Source organism: Idiotropiscis lumnitzeri, chromosome 20 (genome assembly GCF_059441095.1).
Source record: "Idiotropiscis lumnitzeri isolate Australia: NSW breed Sydney's pygmy pipehorse chromosome 20, RoL_Ilum_1.0, whole genome shotgun sequence".
Taxonomy (NCBI): domain Eukaryota; kingdom Metazoa; phylum Chordata; class Actinopteri; order Syngnathiformes; family Syngnathidae; genus Idiotropiscis; species Idiotropiscis lumnitzeri.
In genome coordinates, this window is record NC_142410.1 from 6,309,741 (window position 1) to 6,332,473 (window position 22,733).

Here is a 22,733-nt window from a genome sequence, read left to right on the forward strand (position 1 = left end):
TTACGAAAACATGGACTTTCCTTCCGTTGCTATGCAGATGACCGTCAGATACAGTTGTATCACATGCATATTTTGCATGAGTTTTTCGTCCGCCCCCAAAAATAAATAAATAAATAAATAAAAATTATTAAATTAAATAGAAATTTAGTTTTGTTACTCAAACGTGGTTAACTTGAGTGTTGGTCGAGGCATTTTCGTCAGTCTCCGCAATGAAGCAGTTTTGAATACCTGCTGTGGTGGAACTCCCTTTTCCACTGGATGTTTTCTCCATGTTTCCCCTCTTCCCTTTTCCATTTTGTCTTCATATTTGCTCATTTTTCTCCTCTTACATCTGCTCTCTCTTTACCTGGTTCCATGGTGACTGTAAGGGAAATGTTGAGCTGCGATAATAGCGAGCTTGAAATCAACTGGGAACATTGGGGGGTCTTGAACACAAACACAAATGGTGCCATCCGTGTTTGGACAGCTGCTGGTGGCCAATTTTACTGGTTCCTCAACAAACACCAAAGCCGAATGAAAAGAACTCTTGAGAGGGGGAAAAAAGATAGATTGTGAGGAGGATAAGGTGATAAGGTAACAAAAAACGGGTTAGGTGTTAACAAGCGGGGGGTGAAAAGGACAGCGAGCATGATTGAGTCGTTGGTTGGTGATGATTACCTGACGCCTGTATGTTGTTAGCATGTCTTGCTAACAATACAGATTTTTTTTTTTCTGACATGAAAAGATGTCTTTCCCTTGGCACCTCAAGTATGTGTAAAGTTTTACTGCTGGCATATATTTAAGTATAATGTCTTTGCTGACACTTCCAATAAAATCTACTCAGAGTTATTTTCCTTCAGCACTCTCGTTTGTATTTCACCTCATAAGAACTTTCCCCAACAAATGGAGGCTGATGTCATGGTTCACAATATATCAGCTGATGCGGGGTTCCCGCTCTGTCGTGTAGAAGAACCATTTGACCAACCGGACAGAATGACCAATGAGCAGCGCACAGCAAACACATTGCATCGTCACTGTTTGCCGTGTCTTGAGTCGTCTTATACTGGAGTGAGCAAATTGAATATTTCGTCATGGTTACTCGGGGTGAAAGTTGAGGCTCTGTAACTAAAGGACAGGAACTTTACTCGAAACTGGTTACGGGTAACGCTTTCGCTAAAGGCGGACGAGGCGGCGCTTAGCATGCAAATACTAACAATCGCTAATGTGAAATGCAGAGTATGGAAGAGCAAATAAGTAGTTAGGTGGACGGCCATCTTTTCACAGAAGTGTGGCGAGAAGTGCGTCAGGTTGGAGAGCAACGTGCTATGAACGGATAATGAATCTCGCTATTGATAAGTGTCAAGAGACAACATGAGTCGACGGCTACATTAGCGCGCGCTCAAAAAACGGAACATGCTTACGGCTAATGGCCAGCCGTAATAATTTATTTATATATTTATTTTAATTTAATTTATATATATATATATATATATATATATATATATAAATTTAAATATAGTTTTTTATTTAATTAATTTATATACATATATATATTTAATTTAAATATATATTTAATTTAAATATATATATATATATTTTTTTTTTATTAATTTTTTAAAATATATACAAGACTGTCTTCTTCTGATACTGTACGATTGTTGAGCAGAATTGATCCGCTTTCCTTGTGTGTGTGTGTGTGTGTGTGTGTGTGTTTTTTTTATTATTTTTTTTTTAATTTATTGCTCCGCTCCCACAACTGCTGCCAAAGCGGCCCCTTCCATCTAATAGGGTTCTGTTTCTTTTCTTGTTCTGACAATACATTCGCTGGCTTTCTTTATCCCTCGTCCAAAAAGAGTTGAGCTGACTTTATTTCGTTAGTTTTGCTAAAATGGCGAGACAAAATGACGCTCGACCTCGTATTAAATCATGCTGTGATCAAATAGCAACGATGAGGAGTTGCCAGTGCGTGTTGTGTGGATGAAGTGGGAGTGATATGCGTTGCATCATCATTTTTAATTGACCTTTATGATGAGCTTTCTTAAATATATGCCAAACGTCGACATCAGACCATCTTTTCCGTCGACGCTGCAGTCACGTTGGTTGATATTCAAAACATAGTTGATTTTTATTCACATTACGAAGAGGCCTTATCCGGATTTTCTCGTGTCTAATGAAAAAGATGTACGAATTTTGGATCGATGTAGAACTTCGTAATAATAATAATGTTTTGTATGTGCTGTTGTGTGTTGTGTGTCTTTTCTGTCTGCACATTATTGGTGCCATACTTGCGTTAGGAGCTGGAGCTGCAAATGAATACAATCAGTGCTCGGGACTTCCTGTTCCAATGCATGATTGCTTCAATTTAGAGACGCGACAGCTTTGTCGCAGCGCTTAACCTCCCGAGCAGAGCTTCAGTCTTAAAATGTTTGCGACATTCTGTCGGCCTCCGCGCTTTCAGTCTCTAGCTCACTGTGCCAAATTGACTCCACGAGGTGTCATTTTTCAAAATTAATTGACGAGTATCTAAATCATGTGAGTGTAATATATGTGAAAAAATACCCTTATATCATGAGATCAAAATGGCTCACTTAATGTGCTACAATCGGCCCATGATCTCGCTGACAGAGTAATTTTTTGTCTTTCTAAGCACCAAGCCTCACATGTACCAGTACCGCTTGCCACCACATCTGAAATAACACGCAGACGGCAGCCCTCGCTCTGACCCACTTGGCTCAAGCGTCATTTGTGAATCTTCATTGTGGCAGCCGCCATCCCGAATAACTGTCTCGTTGTCGAGATCTGCCATCTCACATCTGATGATCTTGTGCAAAAAAACAAAAAAAAAAACACTTAAGTGACCTCTAGTCACACCTGTCATCCCTGGGTTCTAAATAAAGCAAGCATTCACACAACTAAAGAGACTAATTAGAACTTTTTTGTGCAACCTCTTCTCTATTCAAGTCTGTCTTGAATACAAAATAACATAATGGGCCAATTTCGACAAATAAAAGAAACGTGTCGAGGAACTGAAGGCCTTTTAAAATGAGGCAGAATCGACTTCTCTATTTTTATTATATACCTGGATATAAACTCTGACCTTGGCTTCAGTTGCTCTTCATAAATTCCTATAATTGGACGGGTTGCGTAATGAATTGGAACAGCTCATTATCCAGTCGTGGCAAACCTGACAAGCCAGATGGCTCATTTCATTGAAACGGTGCGAGCGGAACGAATTCCAAATTTAAACTACAATGCTGGGGGCTGTTTTGAAAACGCAACGCGTTAACATGCTGACATGCCGTAATGCTTTCTTTGCAAATCTAGTTGGTAAAGAGGTGAAATTGGGTGGGAATTTGTGCGTGTAATTGACGGCACTGGTAGGTTTGCGTCATGATTTAAATGGATTCTTGCGTTGAGCTGCACTGGATTACTGTTGTGTGCGGTTGACTGGGTGCGCAGCAGACAAACCAAGTGCACCGTCTAGCAGAGTAAAAAATATATATATCGCAAGTGCTTCATGAAGCTTCATTTTATTCCTCATAAAGCACAGATAAAAGTTCAGATGTCCAGCTTTTATTTTGTGGTATTTACATCTTGATATGTTAAATGACTCAGGAGAGTGTAACCTTTGTTTGAAGCCGCCCATTTTCAAGTGAGCAAAAGAATTGGGACAGACCCTTATTTGCCAGAACTGCGTCATTGACGTCACCAGACTGTACACTTTATTTATTTTTTATTTTTTTTAGATCTTGTTTGTATATGGCGGTTTCTCCCTCCAGTCTCCTCTCCAGGACGTCAGATGCATACTCTATTGGGTTCAGATCTGGTGATTGACTTGGAGTATGGCACTCATTTCATTTATTTATTTATTGATTCAGAACAATGCGCACTTTAGTTGAAATCCTGCAGTGTTGCATTTTTTTGCAGTGCACTGATATGAAAAAGAAGCTGCTACAAACACTTAGCTAGCGTTAAGGCCGATATACACCTGCGGGGCATGACACACATTAAAACATCATGGTTATGTAATTGTGTGCAATGGTAGCATGAGACTTGCGTCACTTCTGTTTGTCGTCGCGTTCCTCCTTCCTAGTGCGGGAGCAGCATACAAACCTGGTGTGTGGTGGCAACTCTTTTTTTTTTTTTTCCATCATAGGACAATTATGAAATTTGGCATCTATATTTGGACCAAAAAATTCTACTTCTATTTATTATATGGCCTAATTTGCATTCAATGGATTTCTCTTGCTTGGCAAACGGTGGTTCTGAATGCGCTACATGTAGATGAACTTTCTGAACCTTTCTGCATGACGTCCCCTCATCAATTGCAAAGGACGTGCAGTATTTGCTGTTAATCGTTAATGGTTGCTGGCTGTGTGTGAATGTAACCCCAGGGGCCAGGTAGCAAAGGTCCTGCATAACCCGATGATTCACGCAGCCGGCGGTGTCTCTCCACCTAATTTATTCACACGCACATGTACACGGAGCTCATGCTCCATATTGAATATCACTTTACAAAAGGCAGCGCGCCCGTGTGGGTTCTGTGTTTTTCCTACCGCGGTGGCTGTCGTCTGCGTTTTTTTTTTTTTTTTTTTTTGAATAATCATTGTTATCTGAAATGTCACCGTGCAAACTCAGTGGCCCTCAGACACCCAATGGAAATTCTGCACGGGTTCTCTATCTCTGTGTATGTATTGCACAGAGCTGGGCAGTCCGTCCCGGGGGCGGAACGGTCCGGGCCTCCTCCTCCTCCAATAATTTTTCTGGGCCATTTATATTCATTATTGTATTATTATATTTATATTTTCATTTTAATTTTTATTTTATTTTATTTTATTTTATTTTATTTTATTTTATTTTATTATATTTTATTTTATTTTATTTTATTTTATTTTATTTTATTATATTTTATTATATTATATTATATTATATTTATTTTATTATATTATATTTATTTTATTATATTTTATTATATTTTATTATATTATTTATTATTGATTTATAAACCAGTAGCAGAAAGTTGAAACAATTCTTTTTCAAAACTAAAAGCCCACATTTTTTATTTAGCGCCCCTTCATTAGGACGACAGTATGTTACAAACCGAGTTTGTATCGACTCTGTATGAGATTATTTATGTGATCCAGGAAGTCAGACTTTAATTGGCTGTCTATTGCCTCAGGTTAATGCATAACAATTCACCGCTTCATTAGTCTTTAGGTGTCTTGACACTTTAGTCGCAGACAAGCTGAAGATGTTGAGGCGCCGCTGTCACATCGAAGCAGGATTGTTTTCCATGACCCGTGGCAAGCGGCTAAATGTCGCCAAACTGTTCGGCAGAGACTGTCTGTGGTAGAAAGTATTCCTCTGGGCATGCACGCAGTCTTTTTCACTTGCTTGGCTGAGTTGAAGCTCTCAGCCCTGCTTTCATGGCTCGATATTGAGATCAAAGTTGGCCTCGCGGCTGTTTTCACCCAGGGAATACTTAGCCTTTGCTCCTATCATTGGTTTGCCTTTTGCAGATCAAGGCAAAGGTTCTGTCATTATTCACACTTAACGTGCGGACGTCAACCCCAAAATTGATTTCAATTAATATGTTTTATGTGCGTCAAGCAGTAAAACCCACCTGTCGAGGCACAGCTCAGTTGGCGGCCATTTTGTCACTTTGGTTGAGGGAAATTGACCTCACAGTCGCTCAGGTAACGACCAATCATGGCTCACCTGTTATCTGCAGCTTAGCCGTTATTGGTCGTTGGCTGATCCCTGAACAACTGTGATGTCATTTTCCGTCAACGGAAGTGACAAAATGGCCGCCAACCGAGCTGCGCCTCGACAGGTGGATTTTACATCTTGACTCATATTCTGTAAACACAATATTAATCTAAGATTTTTTTTGTGTGTGTGTGTGTGGACTTCCGCTTTAAATAAAAAACCTATTTTGCTCATAACAGTCTTATGTTAACATGAATCGATCCATTTTATTGAGGAACGCGGTCTGCTGCTCATTTTAGTAGAATCTGTTCTGTTCAACGGTCTTTGTCTGTAAGCGGACGCGTAGACAAAGAGAGTCGGAGGAAATCAAGTGAGTGCTTTGACAAAATGGGATCAATCTGGGATGGCGCCCGAGGGCCCATCTGTCAATCTCAACATGCGTCACATTTTCCCCTGGCAATAGAAACATCATACAACAGCGCAATAACGCAACAGAATGACTGCACCGTGTTCCATATTTTTAGCAACAGAGGCAGATTTGACAAATGAAAAATAAAAGGAAAGTGTGATTAACTCTTACTATGCTTGCATTTTAAAATTAATCTATTTCATGCGCAACTGGGAAGTCAGCCACATTGATTAATTAATTTAGAAATAAGAGACAGTGGAAAAAAAAACTGATTTTCTTGAGACAGAACCGCACTAACAAGCGTCAAAGTTAATTACCGTGTAATTCATCTTGTTTTGTGTTTCGACGACGGAATGTCTGAGGCCTTTTATTAAGACACCGTGTACCTGTTTTTGTTTTGCTCTCATCCAGGATTTTGTGAGACGTCCAAAAGGATCCTCGGCAAATTTGCACGAGATTTTCAAATGAACACTCAGTCCTGTATTTTCTGTAGTCAGCTTGATTAAGATTTGTTGCTGCATCCAAGCACATATAGCCTTTATCGTGAATCATGAATTCCTGCAGGTATCCCTCTAATTAACCTCGCCAGCCCATTTCCTGCCGTGTGTTTGGCTCAATTAATTTGCGTGTGTTTCAGGACTTGTACTCGGTTTTCATCCTCTTGTGTTTTCTTCAACTTTTTCTTCAAATCATAGCCAACTTTTGTATTTGTTGAAACATGGTGTGATAATCATTTTTAATTGGATGTTGATCTTCACGTTTATTTTAAAATATACTTACAGGCTTGTGGTATGTTCATTTATTAAGGTTGTTGGTTCTTGAATTTGCCGTCACGGTCTTGTGAGTTTTTGGTCAACTTTAAAACAGTCAATTGCGGAAGTGTTAAAAGGATAGCTTGATAGGTTGTTGCGATACACTTTTTTTTTTTTTTAATTAACAGTTGGCATCAAAAAGTCAAAAGGTTGTCAAAAAATGGACTTGGGATGCTTTGTGTATACAAATACAATACGGCGGCCATTTTCTCACTTCTGTCGACTGAAAATGATGTCGCAGTTGCTCAAGGCTCCCTTAACGACCAGGCATTACTCAGCTTAGCTGCGATTGGTTGTTAGCTGAGCCCTGTTGTCATTTTCAGTTGACAGAATGTGACAAAATGGCCCGCCCCGGAGATGGGCCAATTTTGCTGCTTCGCACATATTCCGCAAATGAATTAATCACAACGCCATGCTAGTAAAGGCACATCGAACATTTTATTGTAAATATTTTTTGGGGGGTTGACTGCCCCTTTAACAGACGGCTTTGTCTCAAGCTCCACCCACTTTTGTTAGTATGCCAACAAGACGTGGTAAGGTATTGTTCTGTTGTTTTGGTGCCCTCCCGGCAATATTTTTTCTGAAATACTTGTTGATTCAAAATCCAGTGTTTCTCAACCTGCACTCCGGGTCCAAAATAACTCAATTTGCGTCAAAAAGGATTGACCTGTTACTTCAGTCAATTTGAATCAACTTCAGGTCGTTTTGCACAAAATGACCCAGAGAATTGACTAAGGTCCCTTTATGGCCCAATTCTTTTGAGTCTAAGCACATTTTTAAAATCTCGCCGCACATCATCAAATAAATATTTTACAAAAATATATGCTGAAATGATAACGGTTGTCACACTATATTCTCTGATTAGTCATTTTTCAGGATCCTGCTTTTAACGTCATCATAATTATCCCAATCCCCCTTGTTGATGTCAACAGGATTTCCACCCTATTACACTTACCTATGTGTGCGCGTGTGTGTGTGTGTGTGTTCTAAATGTCAGTGCGTTCTAAATTTTACTTTCATCTCCGCCGGTTTTAAAGCTCTTTAATTAAGAGTCTGGCATCTTCATCATCTGAAGGGGTGTCATTTGCATTAACATTAGCCATGCTCACAGACTCATACACACGCGTGCACTGAGGATCACGCTGTCATCAATGATGAGTCCATCTTAAATCATTGATTGAAAATAAAAATAAAATGATGACGGCTGCTATATTTGCGGATCATATCTTCTGTTTGTTGGCTCGACTCACTTTGTCACTGCTCCTCATAATTTGAGATATCCTGGAAAGCAAGCATTGAATTTCCAGGTTTCCAAATAGTCCTAATTTTAAATGGGGGGCGGGGGGGGAAGTTTGCCATTCACCATTTAAAATGGTCTTGGGAAAAAAATGCATCATGAAGAAAAAAGAAAAAAAAAAGTCACATTTTTTTTTTTTTGTGTGTGAATAGTTATTTTACAAAACTCGCAACCAAGGGCAGTAGACCTCCCACTCACCCCTCCCAGATGGGAAACTCTGGGCCAAATTCACAACGAACACACTGCAGCCACTGATAGCACCTTTTAATTGCACTTCATTTGCATAATGTCCTATCCACAAAGGATATTGCACTAATGATATACCAGCGCAAACACGCCCACATCGTTTGGCAGCGGAGTGCCGTTAGCTCCTGATTCCCCCCCCCCCCCCCCCCCCCCCCCGGTTGCTAGAAGCCACACGTGGCTAAGTATCAATGCGCCAAGAACACCATGGCAGAACATTGGCCGTTTGGGAGAGAAAGATGAAAATCTTAGAACACCAGCTCGGGGGGCCTGACTAAGACGATGCGGACCGGGCTGTCAGAAAACTGTCACCGAAATTCATCTCAAAAGTACTCAAATCGTCTTAATATTTTGGATTTAATTTATTGACTTTAGTGTTTTCTTTATTAAGCGACAATAAGCCGTAGAGAGTGTCTTGTGAATTACTAGGCACTATGCTATGATAGTTGAATTATTTATTTATTTTTTTTATTGGTGCGTACCCGAGTATGAGTCGCAGGACCAGTCACATAATTAAAAACAATGTGACTAATAGTATCTAACCTGAGGAAAGAAAAATGCTGTCATTTTAAGCCTTCACATATACGCGGAGGCTAACGCAAGCTAGCCAATGAAATAATTTTAGCACACCGCTATTGTCATCTGAATTGAAGCGATAGGATAACTAATAATTTGCCAAAAGGAAACTGAGCATGCATCAGCATTCAAATTAGTTTTTTGTTTGTTTGTTTTTTTTGTAGCTGCAAATACTTTGAATACATTTGCCGCTGTTCTGTTCACAATGTCAAAGGCTTCTCTAATAACGGTGATTGTGAGCTCTCCTTCTCCATTAAGGCTGATGTAGGATGGACGGTTGCATAATGTTGTGTTGTTGGTTCAAATGAAAAGCAAGTCGGAAATAGTACGTGGCGTTTTCAAAGTGCTCTCGTAATGGATAAAATTGCTGTTTTCAGGTATTCATCCACTTTTTTTTTTTGTTTTTCTTTGAAGAGCTTTTTAAAACTTCAAGTGGAGGTCTGGCAAAGTGACAATACAAAAGGAGTCTTGTGTTCTCTGATGGCTATTTCTGAAATTGTTGGTGTGAATATATGATGCTTTAAAATGGCCATTTTAGGTAAATAGCAAGCTGTATCCGAAATTATACGGAAAAAAAAGTCAACTCAGGTAGTGCTATAGAAAATGTCCGAGTGTATTTAAAATCGTACACATTGTGAATGGTACACTGAAATTGGATTATAGATCAATACATCTTGATTCCATATTGTACCTGCTTAATTAATTTTCCCCTTACAAAATCGCTGCCACGATCGCATGAATACAAAACTTGCTTGACCTCAAACGGCGCGATTGTCGAAAAATCCCATTCTGATTATTTTTCAAATCAATTAACAGGTCATCGTAACCTATTTCCAAATAACCCAAACTGTCGAAGGGCTCAATGTCGAAATGACTAAAATCGATTTGCACGGCTGAGAGAACACGCGCAATTCCCAGCGCACTCATTACTTCATGCTCGAGCATACATACTCTTGTTTTTTCTTCCTTTGTGTCACATTCATGACTTCAGCTTCATTCATGCTTCATTGCTGCTTGCCCATGCAATAAGCTAAGAGCCACAAACAAACATCGAGACGGAGACGAAATGTTTAATTTTTTTTTTCTCATCACAATTTAAACAAGTAGAAGTGATCTTTGAAAAACAGGTTGAAGGAAAATCGAATGTGTGGTTCTGATGACGACATATCCATCCATTCAAATGATGCTCTGCTGAAAATGGTTTTCTCCATGTCCATCTTAAATGTCACTTTTCATTTGTCCGCAGGGTGTTTCTGCCGACCCCAACATTGCTTTGGCCCTCGCTTCGGAATCCAAGATAGTCAAAGAGAAAGAGGAGGAGCAGCTTTATCCGTTTTCCGACTCTCAAGCCATCAAGTTAGGTAGAGCAGGACCTCTTCCAGGCAAGCCACCCTTCATATACCCACCACCTAAAAAAAAAAACATCACCATTGTAGACGCATGCAAAGCTGTTCAGACATTTGTCGCGGTCTTCTGTGATGGCTTCTTTCTTGTTTTGTGTCCTAACATTTTAACATTTCTGATCTTTCTGTTTCTGCGACCCTATCCAATACTTTGTTGGGTTCGGTTCGTGGGGTCTTGGCTTTCAGCATCCGATACATTACATAAAGCGTCACGTTATAACGCCTGTCGCATGATAACTCAATGTGCTTGACGGAATTAAAAGGTGAACATTAAAAAAATAAATTAAAAAAATTGAAACAAAGTAAAGAAATAAAAAGTAGTTGGCTAAAATAACTCAAAGTACGTATAGTGCAAGTAAAATTTGGGCAAATTAATAAAAGACCCCAATCATAGTTATGTGGAAAAAAGACCAAGAGCAATTGACAGGACATTCTTACTTTTATGTAATTGCTTCAAGATTTGAAAATGAGCCAATATATATTAGGAAGTGAATTGTCCAGTTCTATAAATATGAGTTAAATGTAATTATGTGCTGCAGAAACATCAATGGATGGGTGCCGGTGGATATCGAACGATGCATTTTGCCACAATGTTAAAATGCCCAAATAAATAAATTAAGTAATAATAAATGATAAAAGTTGATGCACTGTTAAAGTGACCCTCATTTTTTTTGTGTGACAAAAATTTTGAGTGTGGAGGCTTTTTAAATTTTTCTTTTTTTAATATACACAGGTATGAAAACTGCTAATAGATATTATTGATATGTAAATAATCTGTTAAAAAAACTGACTTGAATTTCTAACCTGCATGACTGCTTGCTGCCTTTTCAGCGCCCGTTAGTATAAAATATTTAGATTTTAGATTTAGATTTTTGCAATTTTTTTTTTTTTTTTTAACTCTCCCCTTTAACATCATTTTCCTCACCTACATCTAAATCCCTAAATTGATTCTGGCTGTTCAGTCTTGGCTGATGCAAATATCCACTTAATGTCTGCTCAAAGGTGCCTCTCTGAACTGCCCACCTGCGCTGCAAAATCAAGCCATTGCAACAAGTGCTGATGATTCTCTTCGCCTTAAACACTCGTCAGATCGGAGTAGCTTTTTATATTATTCCCCAAAAACGCTCCCCCCCCCCCCTCGCCGCGACCGACACAGCTGCTTTGTCACTCAGTCTTGTCATGCTGACAGCCAAGAAGGCTCATTTGACCCCCTCAGGGCTCACATTGTCAACAATTCTTTCCATCTGGGTGTTACATCGACACTATTTGGCACTGTCGGGGGGGGGGCAAGTAATTATGTGAGGATGCAATTTTGCGCTGCACGGTTATTGGTTATTGTCTCAAGGTGGGTTTTCATTATACATGACTTTTAATCAGTTTTCTATCATTATTCTACAGGGAGGTTAGTCTGCGTGTACGTCCTCTTTTAAAAGTGAATTTTGTGCAACATGGATTTTAAATGAAAAAATACATAATAATTATAATTATAATAATATATATAATATTATATTATATAATTATTATATATATATATATAATAATATGATAATTATAAATAAATATTATTATTATTATTTATATATATATATATATATATATATATATGTGTGTATATATATGTATATATGTGTGTATATATATGTATATATGTGTGTATATATATGTATATATGTGTGTATATATATGTATATATGTGTGTATATATATGTATATATGTGTGTATATATATGTATATATGTGTGTATATATATGTATATATGTGTGTATATATATGTATATATGTGTGTATATATATGTATATATGTGTGTATATATATGTATATATGTGTGTATATATATGTATATGTGTATATATATGTATATGTATATGTATATGTATATGTATATATGTATATGTATAGATATATATATATATATATATATATATATATGTGTATATAACTCCTAACCAGTACAAAATTTAACACAATTATATATCCCAACATGCACGTCAGAATTCATATCATTACTTTCATTAGCAGTCACGTCGTCCGACAACGCGAGCGCTTTGTGTTCTAACTGCTCCGTTCTTTCTCTTTGGGTCTTCCCATGTTGACGTTGGTTTCATCAAGCCGCCGTACTTCCATTTGGCATTTCTCAAGTTGAATTCTCTTTTGGGATCTTTTGCATTTTGGAAGCTTTTTGGTGTGTTTAAATGATGGCAAGGTGATCGGTGATGCCGGGCCTCACCTTATTCTTCTGACTTGTGTTGTTTTAGTGATTTAAAACCTTTCTGTCTAAACTCCCTTCTTTTTTCAGCCATCACAGAAGGAAAAGCAAATATTGGGAAATTTGACGATTTAAATGTGTGGTATATGAATGCGGATGGTTTGTATTCTCATATCAATTCACTTTTTCCTCCTCTTCTTTTTAGAGTCTCTTAGTCCCAAAAAGATACACAGTATCCGATACATGAGAATCTACTTAATTCACTTGTTATAAACGAAGAGTCATTTTATGGCTCAGTTAACGTAACCGCATCACTGACTTAACGCTTCTACATGTGGAACCTTTCAAGCCGAACATAAGCACCGATGAACATGCTTTTCGTCGGACCAAAACGTGTTAAATGTTGGAAAAGTAATCATGACTATTCAAGGTCATATGGCAAGTCGACAACAACGTTAAAGGAAAAAGAACACAATGCACACAGCGGAGCGCGTTACGCTTCCCCCCCCCCCTCAGTGAAGTCGCCAAGTAATAATGTTTTTACGATAGCAACAGTTTAACCCTGAAATTACTTAAATCTGTATTTCCATCCTTTCCTGTGTGGAAAATTAGATTTTACTACTTAACAAATCAAATATCCCAGTGGTGCCGCTTCCATTGTTTTCGTGTCCAGGCGACTCCGACTTTATAGTTTGTCCCATTCTGGTATTCTAAATGTTGGAACCGAGATGCCATGCACAGGATCTTAACTCTCCCAGTTGAATAGAATATGTGGCACTGACTTCCGCACGTCAAACGACGTACTATAAAACAAGGCGCTGTGCAGAATATGAATAAATGAATAAATCCTTTTTGTACAAGGCCGTGGGCAGAACTATCGCTAGCTAACCTATCTTTTCAAATGAGTAAATGATGCACCAATTTTGATCAGAGTAAATCTTGACTGCATTTTGCCAGGCCATGTCGTGAGTGATGAACAAATGAAGCTTCATGAAGCGCTTGTGATCCTTTATGACGCCTCGAGGCTCTCTTGATTAAAAGATCCTGTGGAAATATATTACATTTCCACTGCGCTAGCTTTCGGCAAGAGCACCATCTAGAGGAGTTAGAAAATATCACAAGCGCTTCATGAAGCTTCATTTAACCATCACGACATGTCGGGCATCAGTCTTTCATATTTTCGAAGGCATTGCGCAACAGGTCGCTTCCTAATTGGCTAACATTCGTAGCATTATTTTTTGCGTTGCGTGCTAGCTAGCATCGACGTATATGGGAGAGTGCCGAGCGCCAATTTGGACAACTGCCGGCCAGATATATTAAATTCTACTTGTCACGTAAAGGCTTCTTGATACGCCCTAATAGACACGGGCACGTGACCGTTGGCAACATCTGTGGAGTGCGCGCATTCTCTCGTGATTTGGTCACATGCTGCGGCGATGTAATCAGTTTTCCAGGCAAAATTCCACAAAATCGGCATGTTTAAAAAGAGAAAGCATGGATCGAGTTGATCGGGTCATCTAGCTCCATCTGTTTCGCTTGGTTCTTTCTTTCGCAAAGCAAAAAACGGCTTTGGGAATTGGCCACAACATGCAGATGAAATGACATCCCGCAGAGTCCTAGCGAGCATCAGCCGAAACGACAGCCGACTTGGATCGAAACCACGGTACATTTTCAAAACGACGAGAGCGTGAAGGCAGACCGTGCGCCACATTGACGCGGTGACAAGCGCGAGGACGTCGCCCGCGGCCGTATAAGAAAAGCCTTAAATCTCGACTCTTTCCACAGTGAATCAATTTCATTTGCTCTGCGGCTGAGTTACACAATCAAGGTAACGGTTCTCGCCTTGTGTCATATTCAACAACCTCGCAGCTGTAAAATCTACTCCCCCTTTCTAAATTTCCCTCCAGCGATGCCTCAGCCCATTCTTCCGAATGACAAATGAATCCCGTTAGGCACCTCAAACGAGGCGCTTTGATCAAGGTGAGCGTTAGACCAAAGGGGTGAACACGAAAAACAAAGCTCGGACATTCTGTCTTTTGTGTCTCTGTCTCTGTTTCAATTAGAAAATTCAATTTTCATTGACTGATGAAGACGTTCTGAGGCCTTCACTATTTTCCCATGATATCATCAACGAGGAGAGCTATGTCACGGCTTCGCTTCACCCAGCAAGGTCACAGTTGCCTGGCAACATTGGTCAATAAGCACAGGAAGCATTGGCGCCATTATTTCCTCGCAATACTTGACTTTTTGTCACTGTCTGTGTCTTCTCACAAAAGCAGCTGGTGTCACTTGGGGCCCGGTTCGGTTGCAACAATTAACGTACATCAGTGATTTACATTTGTTGAGCCGAGGCACAGAGTTGAAGTCGGAAAGTTTTCACGGCAAGTCACCGGACAAAAATTTCACATTCTTTGATTTACAAAAAAAACTCTTTAGGCCAATTAAGTGAAATTTGCTCATTTATTGGCACACTGGTTGCGAATGACTGCAGTACATCATGTCGTCACATACTGGACACCTTCAAGTTCGGCTTACAGATGATGAGGTAAAATCTAACAAATTGTTTTTAGTTGAATATTGAGTTAGTAAGATCTGCAGAGAATTACAGAATATTTTTTCTAACTAGTGTTGGTCAAGAAAAATCGATCAGAGTTGGTTTAGGATTTGTGATTTGTGCATGCACTTTCTAGAATTTAGCAGCCGTTGTTAGGCGGCTTTATTTTGTTTTATGAATTTAAAAAAAAAAAACAGTAAGGCCTTAATGCTTTGAAATGACAGGCCGCTGTCTTTTTTTTTTTTTTTTTTTTTTGGTGCGTCGCTTGGTTTGGAAATGTTGTGTGGCCTTGATTGTGATGGATGAGATTGAAAGAGACTAATTGCGCTTTTCAATGGAACATAAGCGGCAATTCCTTTTCTCTTGGTCCTCTTTTACCCCAAATCGCTAATTACGCAGAGGCTATAAACCACTCCAGCAGGTATTAAAAGCAAAGCAATTATCGTCAACAACAGAATTTTTCACTTTTTCCTCCCCCAGAGGAAAAAAATATATATATTACGCAATTAACAGATTTCCACATAATTAATTCGATGCTCCAGAAGAAGGAGATTTAGTCATTCATATTTGATGGAACGATACATTGAAATATAGATTTTTTTTTTCTTTTTTTTTTTTTAATCGCTGCTGTATCGTTTTCTGACGTTCATCTTCCTCTAGTTGAAATATACAGTAATATCTACATTTTTTCTTTTTCTTATAAATTCTACTTTTTTGATTATTCTTTTTAAAAAAAAAATAAAAATCTAAAAATAGAATTTCCTCTTGCGGGATTGTAGTAATGCAGTAATAAGCACACATGTTTCAGCAAGATAAAATCAGTGTGCGGAAATCCAACCACTGACCTCTATTTTTTAAAACAAATCGTTAGAAATATGTTTCCTGGTATTCCTCCCAAAAATATTGTTTACTAACAACCAAATAAATCACATGGAGCAAAAATGTCATTGCAGTCGTGGTTTCTTTTAAGACGGTAGCTATAAGTATAAAAAGATAGACGTGAAGGTATGAATTAAGCACAGTACATTTAAAAAAAACTAGTGTGAACAAATGAGCCTTCAGTTACAGCATGGACCAAACTTTACCCAGCTGGGGTTCCCATCCTTACATGAAGACGGCTCCTTTTGTCTCACCAAAGCGACTCTCAATTTGTGGATCTTTAATGCCTCGGAGCGAATAAGTGGTTGCCTATGGCTTTGCAGCTTTGCTCTCGAACAGTTGATCAGAAACTCCAACGAAGGCTTTGGCTCATCTCCATTCCTTTTGTCTCTTCTCGTATTTGTCGTCGTAGCGTTACTGGGGTAGACCCATTAGTTTCCCTCTATATCTTATTTCTTCAGCTCAACGAGGCATTTGGACATTTGCGCTCTTGCATCATTGTGGGAACACTTTGTGGTTGACTGGATTACAAAGCGAGGTCCACCTTCACTGGGGGGGGGGGGGGGGGCACCTGAGACATCCACTGAGTCCCTCCAGCATCACTTTTGTTGCACTACTGCATACACAGAGATGCACATGGTAAAAAAAAATAAAAATAAATGGAAAAAAAAAAATGTTGATGTGAAGGCAGCAACGTATGTTCACTTTCTTTCCCGTTCTATTTGTAATAATATGCAAGGTTAATTCCATCTGACTGCATCCCTTTTGTTTCTTAGCAGCCTTTTTATCAGCACGGTCCGCTACAGAGGAATGATCAGTAGCTCCGCAGGTGCCGATAATGTCGCTGATCTTCGCTTGATTAAATGTGATGAATGGCGGTTGTCAAAACAAATGTTGGACTTGAATGCATCTTTTATTCAGATTTTTTTTTTGGGGGGGGAGCTCTGCTTTTCTTTTGTCGTGATTGATACCGGGCTTATCGGGTTGCAATTTAAAAGGTCATTTTGTCATCGATTTGATTTGAATGGAAATATTTGGATCGTTTAAAACCATTAAGTTTTATTTGATTATGTGTGCCACCAGTAACAAACATGGAACGGACGAACCCTGATTGATGAAATGAACGTCAATAATGTCACCCATGCATTATGCCTCGCTTAAAAGGATGTGAAATTGATCAGGGCGGGAATGTTACTTCGCTCTGTTGCAATTGCCTTTTTTTTTTTTTTAGCATTGAACCAAACAAGTGCAGGATAAAAGATGAATATGACAATTGCATATCGGCAACAACTTGTCAGGCTCTTGTATGCTACAAAGTGGGAGCTCCTGCTGCAAGGCTAAAGCAGGATTGTTTGTTAAGCGCAAATGCACAACCATAGCTGCAATCGAAAGGAGATTGGATACAAAATGACAGATTGCCTCTATAACAGGAGGGTGCTTGGCGGTATTTGCTAATAGAATGGCTTTGATTCTTTCGGGATGGGCGAACATTTCCAATGCATGCTGAAATCAGGTTTCACACACAGCTTGTGGCTAAATCGCGAAAGAAGTGGAGTGTGTCATGCAGCATAACCAAATCTTAAAATTCAAGGGTTTTATTAATCGCGGCCAAGCATGTCTGTGCATTTTTTTTTTTTTTGCCCGTTTAAATAGATTGCAAAAACTGTCCACGTTACACAGTCGCGAGTTAGCTAGCTCGTTAGCTAGCGATACCCTTTACATCAGCTGGTCTAATTGTGGTTGACGACACCTGGGACTGGTTGCCAGGGCAACTGAGTGGGAATGGATCTCCACGCCAGCAGCAATTTCAGCTCTGTTAATGGCTACCCGGCCAATAGCGCGTCTAGCTAGTAGCTAATCGCTATTAGCATGCATTATGTATGTTGAGAAAATAGTTAAATGAATAATTTAGATTTGTTTCAGGCACAATATAGTGTAGCACCACCTCACATTAGGAGTACAATGAGTCTAAAAAAAAACAGAAGCAACCTTGGAAAATGACCACTTAATACTTTCACGGAAAAGACAGGTGGTGCCACATCGTAGAAGCCAGTAAGCAATTGTTTGTTCGACAATTAAATTTATAATTTAAAAGGGGGGGATTGGTGACAAATAAATTGCGGTACATCATATTTCAATGTTGTTAAACGTGGTGTTAGAAACCGGAAGTTGATGCACATGATTTGTTTGCCCTTTGCGGGCCACATAAAATGATGTTGCGGGCCAGATTTGGCCCCCGGGCCTTGAGTTTGACACCTGTGCTTTTAACCAAACCATGTTTCCGTATGCTTTAGATTTTCAGGCTTCACGTAAGGCTTCATTTATTTATTTTCTCCAAAGGAGCACCAGTTATTTCGAGTGTGAGGTTTTTCCTCCGTCTCGCCGTCTCCGCCGTTGAGTGACAGAAAACTCTCGTCGGTGTGCCGTCCCTTTTTGCTGTGCGCTCTGAGATTAAATGCATCTCTGGCGATTAAACTGGTTGCAGGTTAGTGGTGCCAGTCATGAAAAATCTTTTCATGTGTTTGAATGCTCACTGACTTGTCAAGCATCTAGATCAGGCATCACCAAATGTCCGACTTTGGTTCGGAACTTTTAATTGGAAGAAATTTTCGTCGTGGACCTCTGTGACTTTTAATTGAATACCTCTGATCTAGATGGATATGAGAACCACCAATGTGGCCCCCAACGGAATATTGAATCGTAATAAAACACATTTATTTAGATAATTCTAAAAATAATCAGAGCCTACTTTAATAATTTTTAGGACATCTTCCCTGTCATCGACATAAGTTCCTCCCTTTCACCATTGCCTCTGATTTAAAAAGATTTTTTTTTTTAATCTTTCTGTGTTCCCCCATTAAAACAGAGGAGGGGCTTCAACTTCCGAGGAAGAGAGCGTCTCATTGGGGCAACTCAGAGGACCAAGAAACAGAAAGCACACACGTGGAAGTAACTGGCCATTCAGGAAGCAGCTGGAGACGCATCCTTCTCCTAATCCTCGCCATTACGATTCACAACATTCCAGGTGAGAACAAGCTGTGAGCTATTAAAAGCAGTTGAAAAGGGTCTCGGGAAATTTATTTGCACACCAAGTACCTGATTTTCTATCTTCAAACCGCATCACAATGTAATAAAAAAAAATTGTGGTTAATCATATGCACTTAAAATAGTTTTAGGTGTGTGCTGATTAGCCCCAGTCACATTGCACCTATGAGGGTGTGCAGACTTTTGCTACCATATTATCTCAGTTGCTTATGTTTTACTTGCACTCTCAAAAAGGCTTAAAAAAAATTTGAGCAATGATTTTTTTTTTTTGTCTACATATATAAAAATAAAAACCCCGATTCATGTTTTTGCATCTTTTTTTTTTTGCCACAATGTGGTAAATGCGTTTGATGACTCAAATGAAACTGCAAAACCCAGCTCAGCACCTTAATCTGCTCTTTCTATTGAACCACCGGCGCACCAGCTGCATACTAACGCAAATTGATTGGCAAAGAGGTTCTCAAATTTACATGGGGCTGGCTCGATAAACCTGACTGGCATTTGGTGGTAGTCGGTGAAAAACGACTGCAATGAACGGGGATCATATACTACAAGCTGTTTAACCGGACAAAGGAAAAAGGTCGGCTGAATTATTCAGTCCTTTTGGAAATCACCAAAGACAATCGTATTTCTTTCTTAATTTCTGTGCATTTAAAAAGGAAGTTAAGGGGAAGCCGACTCCGAAAATTTTCTTGACAATGTGTTTCTTGCAGGCGTGGGGGCGGCCATTTTGTCACTTCTGTCGATTGAAAATGACATCACAGTTGCTCAGGGCTCTGCTAACGACCGATCTCGGCTCATGTTCAGAAAAAGAAGTGAGCCGTGATTGGTCGATCCCTAAGATCTGAGCAACTGGGATGTCATTTTCAGTCGACAGAAGTGACAAAATGGACGCCCCCTGAGATGGCAAAAAAGGGTGGAATATTCTGCTTTATTCATATTCCACAAACATAATATTAATCACAATGCCGTGTTTGGACTAGTGGTGCTGCATAGAACATTTTATTGCTCATAATTTTTCGGGGTTGACTTTCCCTTTAAGCATTTGTTCAGTTTTGAGATGTTGTTTAATGTGCTAAATAAATTAAGTTGTATTGTATTAAATAATATTAATTCAATAGAAATATTCTATCTTTGATGAAAAGTAAGCAGGTCAACAGGTGAATATAAAGTGCTATTTCTAAAAAAAAATAATAATAATAAACGAGTAATAAAAAACAAGAGCCACGTTAAGCGTCAGGTGGGTAATAAGCAGCCAATGTGGTACCCGAGGTGATATTTTCTTTTTTTTTTTTTTTTACATAAACTAGTCCAATTTTTAACATTTCCTTTTATTCTTAAAATAACACCACTCAATTTCGCTTTTAAAATAAAACATTGTCAGAATTTGTTTTTTTTCCCAAGCCAATTTGCCAATTCCTCTTGAATGGAATTAGTTACTGCGCAACTTCAGTCTGACAGAAAAGTGAGGTCGCCGCTTTGATGGATGACTCGTTCTGACACAATTGATCAGAAATGAGCAAGCAGGATGAGATTTATGTCCCGGAATGAATTTTTTGTTGTTGTTGTTGTTGTTGTGCCAATTAGCTGTCAGGAACAGGAGAGTCAGACTCCCTCCCGTGATTGAGCGCGACAGACAGCTATTCCACGGGTGGATGCATTCAGACACTTAAGGAATCGTGTGGAGAGCTTATTTTGCGGGGAAAATATGTACAATTCTGGCCATCATATTCAGCAGAGAGCAGAGCATGACATTGACTTCTGGTCTCGGACAGAATAACTGCTCGATATTTCATAACAGGTAACAAATTGTGACACAAATCAAATATTTCAAGCTGTTGCATTAGGCCACGAGAACAACGAGGGAACATAAAAGGCTGAATTATTTAAATGTTGGTGCAGTTTAATGCCCGAGGATGAAATCTGCCTCACTTCCCTCACCTCCTCTCTTTGGTATTCTGAGATGAATTGTTCCTTGATCGCAGATTTTGATTTCCTTAGTTGCATGTGGTGACATGGTCACGTTTTAAAATTGGTTAAGTTGTTGAAAAAAATAATAATAAAATAAAATAATAAGTATGCGTGTACCCTGCTATAGGGTTGTAACGTGGCAGACAATTTTCAGTCGATGTTGGCAAACTATGGAAATAAAATAGATGATTTTTATTTATTTTTATTTTTTTTAACAATGATTAATTTGTGATTATGACTATAATCCAATTAAAAACATTTAAGTCAATTTGTAACCGACTAACATAAAAAAAATAAAAATACTCTTTGAAGATACACAATTCCTCAGATCACCCATCACCATAAAATTTGGTTATTTATTTTAACCGAGATTATGCTACAAAATACAAATAATTCCTATCCATTCCCACAAATCCTCACAAATTCTTTTTTTACTAGCTTTATTTTTTTAATATCTTTTTAATTTGTGCGATAAGTTCCACCCCGGGACTCGAATTGAAAACAAAGCGCCGCAAATTTCACCCACAAATCTGAACATATGAATCATACGCCTTCAGGGGCATTCAACTTTGGTTTCCACCGTCAAAGATAAAAAAAAATCCAGCCATGTTCAGGAAAGTGTCGCAAAAGCCAAACACTAAACCTCGTTAATGTATAGTCAACGTTAGTGTGGAAAGTGCAAATAGAGTTTCCAGGGCCCTGTGGCATTTCAGACGGATCCGGAGAATTGAGTGCAAGTGAAGAGTGCTTTCCCCCATGAGGGTGCTTCATTATGTCTGGCCGGATGGACAGTGGGGAATAGATTGGAGCCAATGTGTCGTTATCCAAGGTAATGACAGGAGTTAGATGATGATGAAGAGGCCCTTCGGGCTGGTGGATATCTGCAGCTGCACGCGGATGAAAATCCTGCCGTCTCCCCCGGTTGCTTGTGCGCAAATGCTTTCATCTTTCATTTGGCTCCTTTTAAGTCTCCACTTTGATTTCGATTTTTTTTATATACTGCGTGCCATTGTTCACCTGTCTCTTTAGGCTGGTAATAATTCTAGAATGGATCCAGTAAAATACTACTGATAATATCAGTCATATGTACTTAGTGTTTGTGTGGGTTTTTTTTTTTTAAACTACCTACCATTATTTGGCTACTTTAACTCTTTCACTGCCATTGACGGGTATAGAAGCCAAAAAAAATGCATTCATTTTACCTGAGCTGGTAGTGAATGAGCTTTAATGAATTAATTGTCAATTTAATTTTTGATTGGCGGGCCACAATGGATTTCTAAAATTTGACAGAGGGGTCGGACCAGGAGCAGATGGATGGAGCGTTTTGGTAACCTCACCTCATCCGGGGAAAAAAAATACATATAATTTTGAATGAAAGTGAATGAAAGCAAAATATGTCTTTGACAGACCACAGAATTTAGAAAATAAAACATAAACAAGGTTTATTCATTTAATTTTTTCCCCCAAGTTCGGCGGGCCGGATTAAAACGTTTAACGGCCCGCATGTGGCCCCCGCGCCGTAGTTTGCCCACACCTGCCCTAAATAGATTGACTGCTTCCAGCAGGCTGCAGCCTCCTCATGTGTCATCCTAACCACAAGAAGATGTCAGCGAGAACAAGCCGGAGTTAGATGTGGCAAAGGCTGTTA

At 39.0% G+C, this 22,733-nt stretch overlaps 1 protein-coding gene across 2 annotated transcripts in view; it reads left to right on the top strand.

Moving 5' to 3' along the window:
• The window catches only part of slc39a11 (solute carrier family 39, member 11), a 61,161-nt gene that overhangs the window by 33,963 nt on the left and 4,465 nt on the right, over nucleotides 1-22,733 (top strand). For both annotated transcript variants that reach the window (XM_088284663.1, XM_088284664.1), the window contains 2 exons: nucleotides 10,272-10,407; nucleotides 18,936-19,094. In XM_088284663.1, the coding sequence (XP_088140789.1) occupies nucleotides 10,272-10,407; nucleotides 18,936-19,094 (295 nt within the window). The remainder of the gene's footprint in view (nucleotides 1-10,271; nucleotides 10,408-18,935; nucleotides 19,095-22,733) is intronic.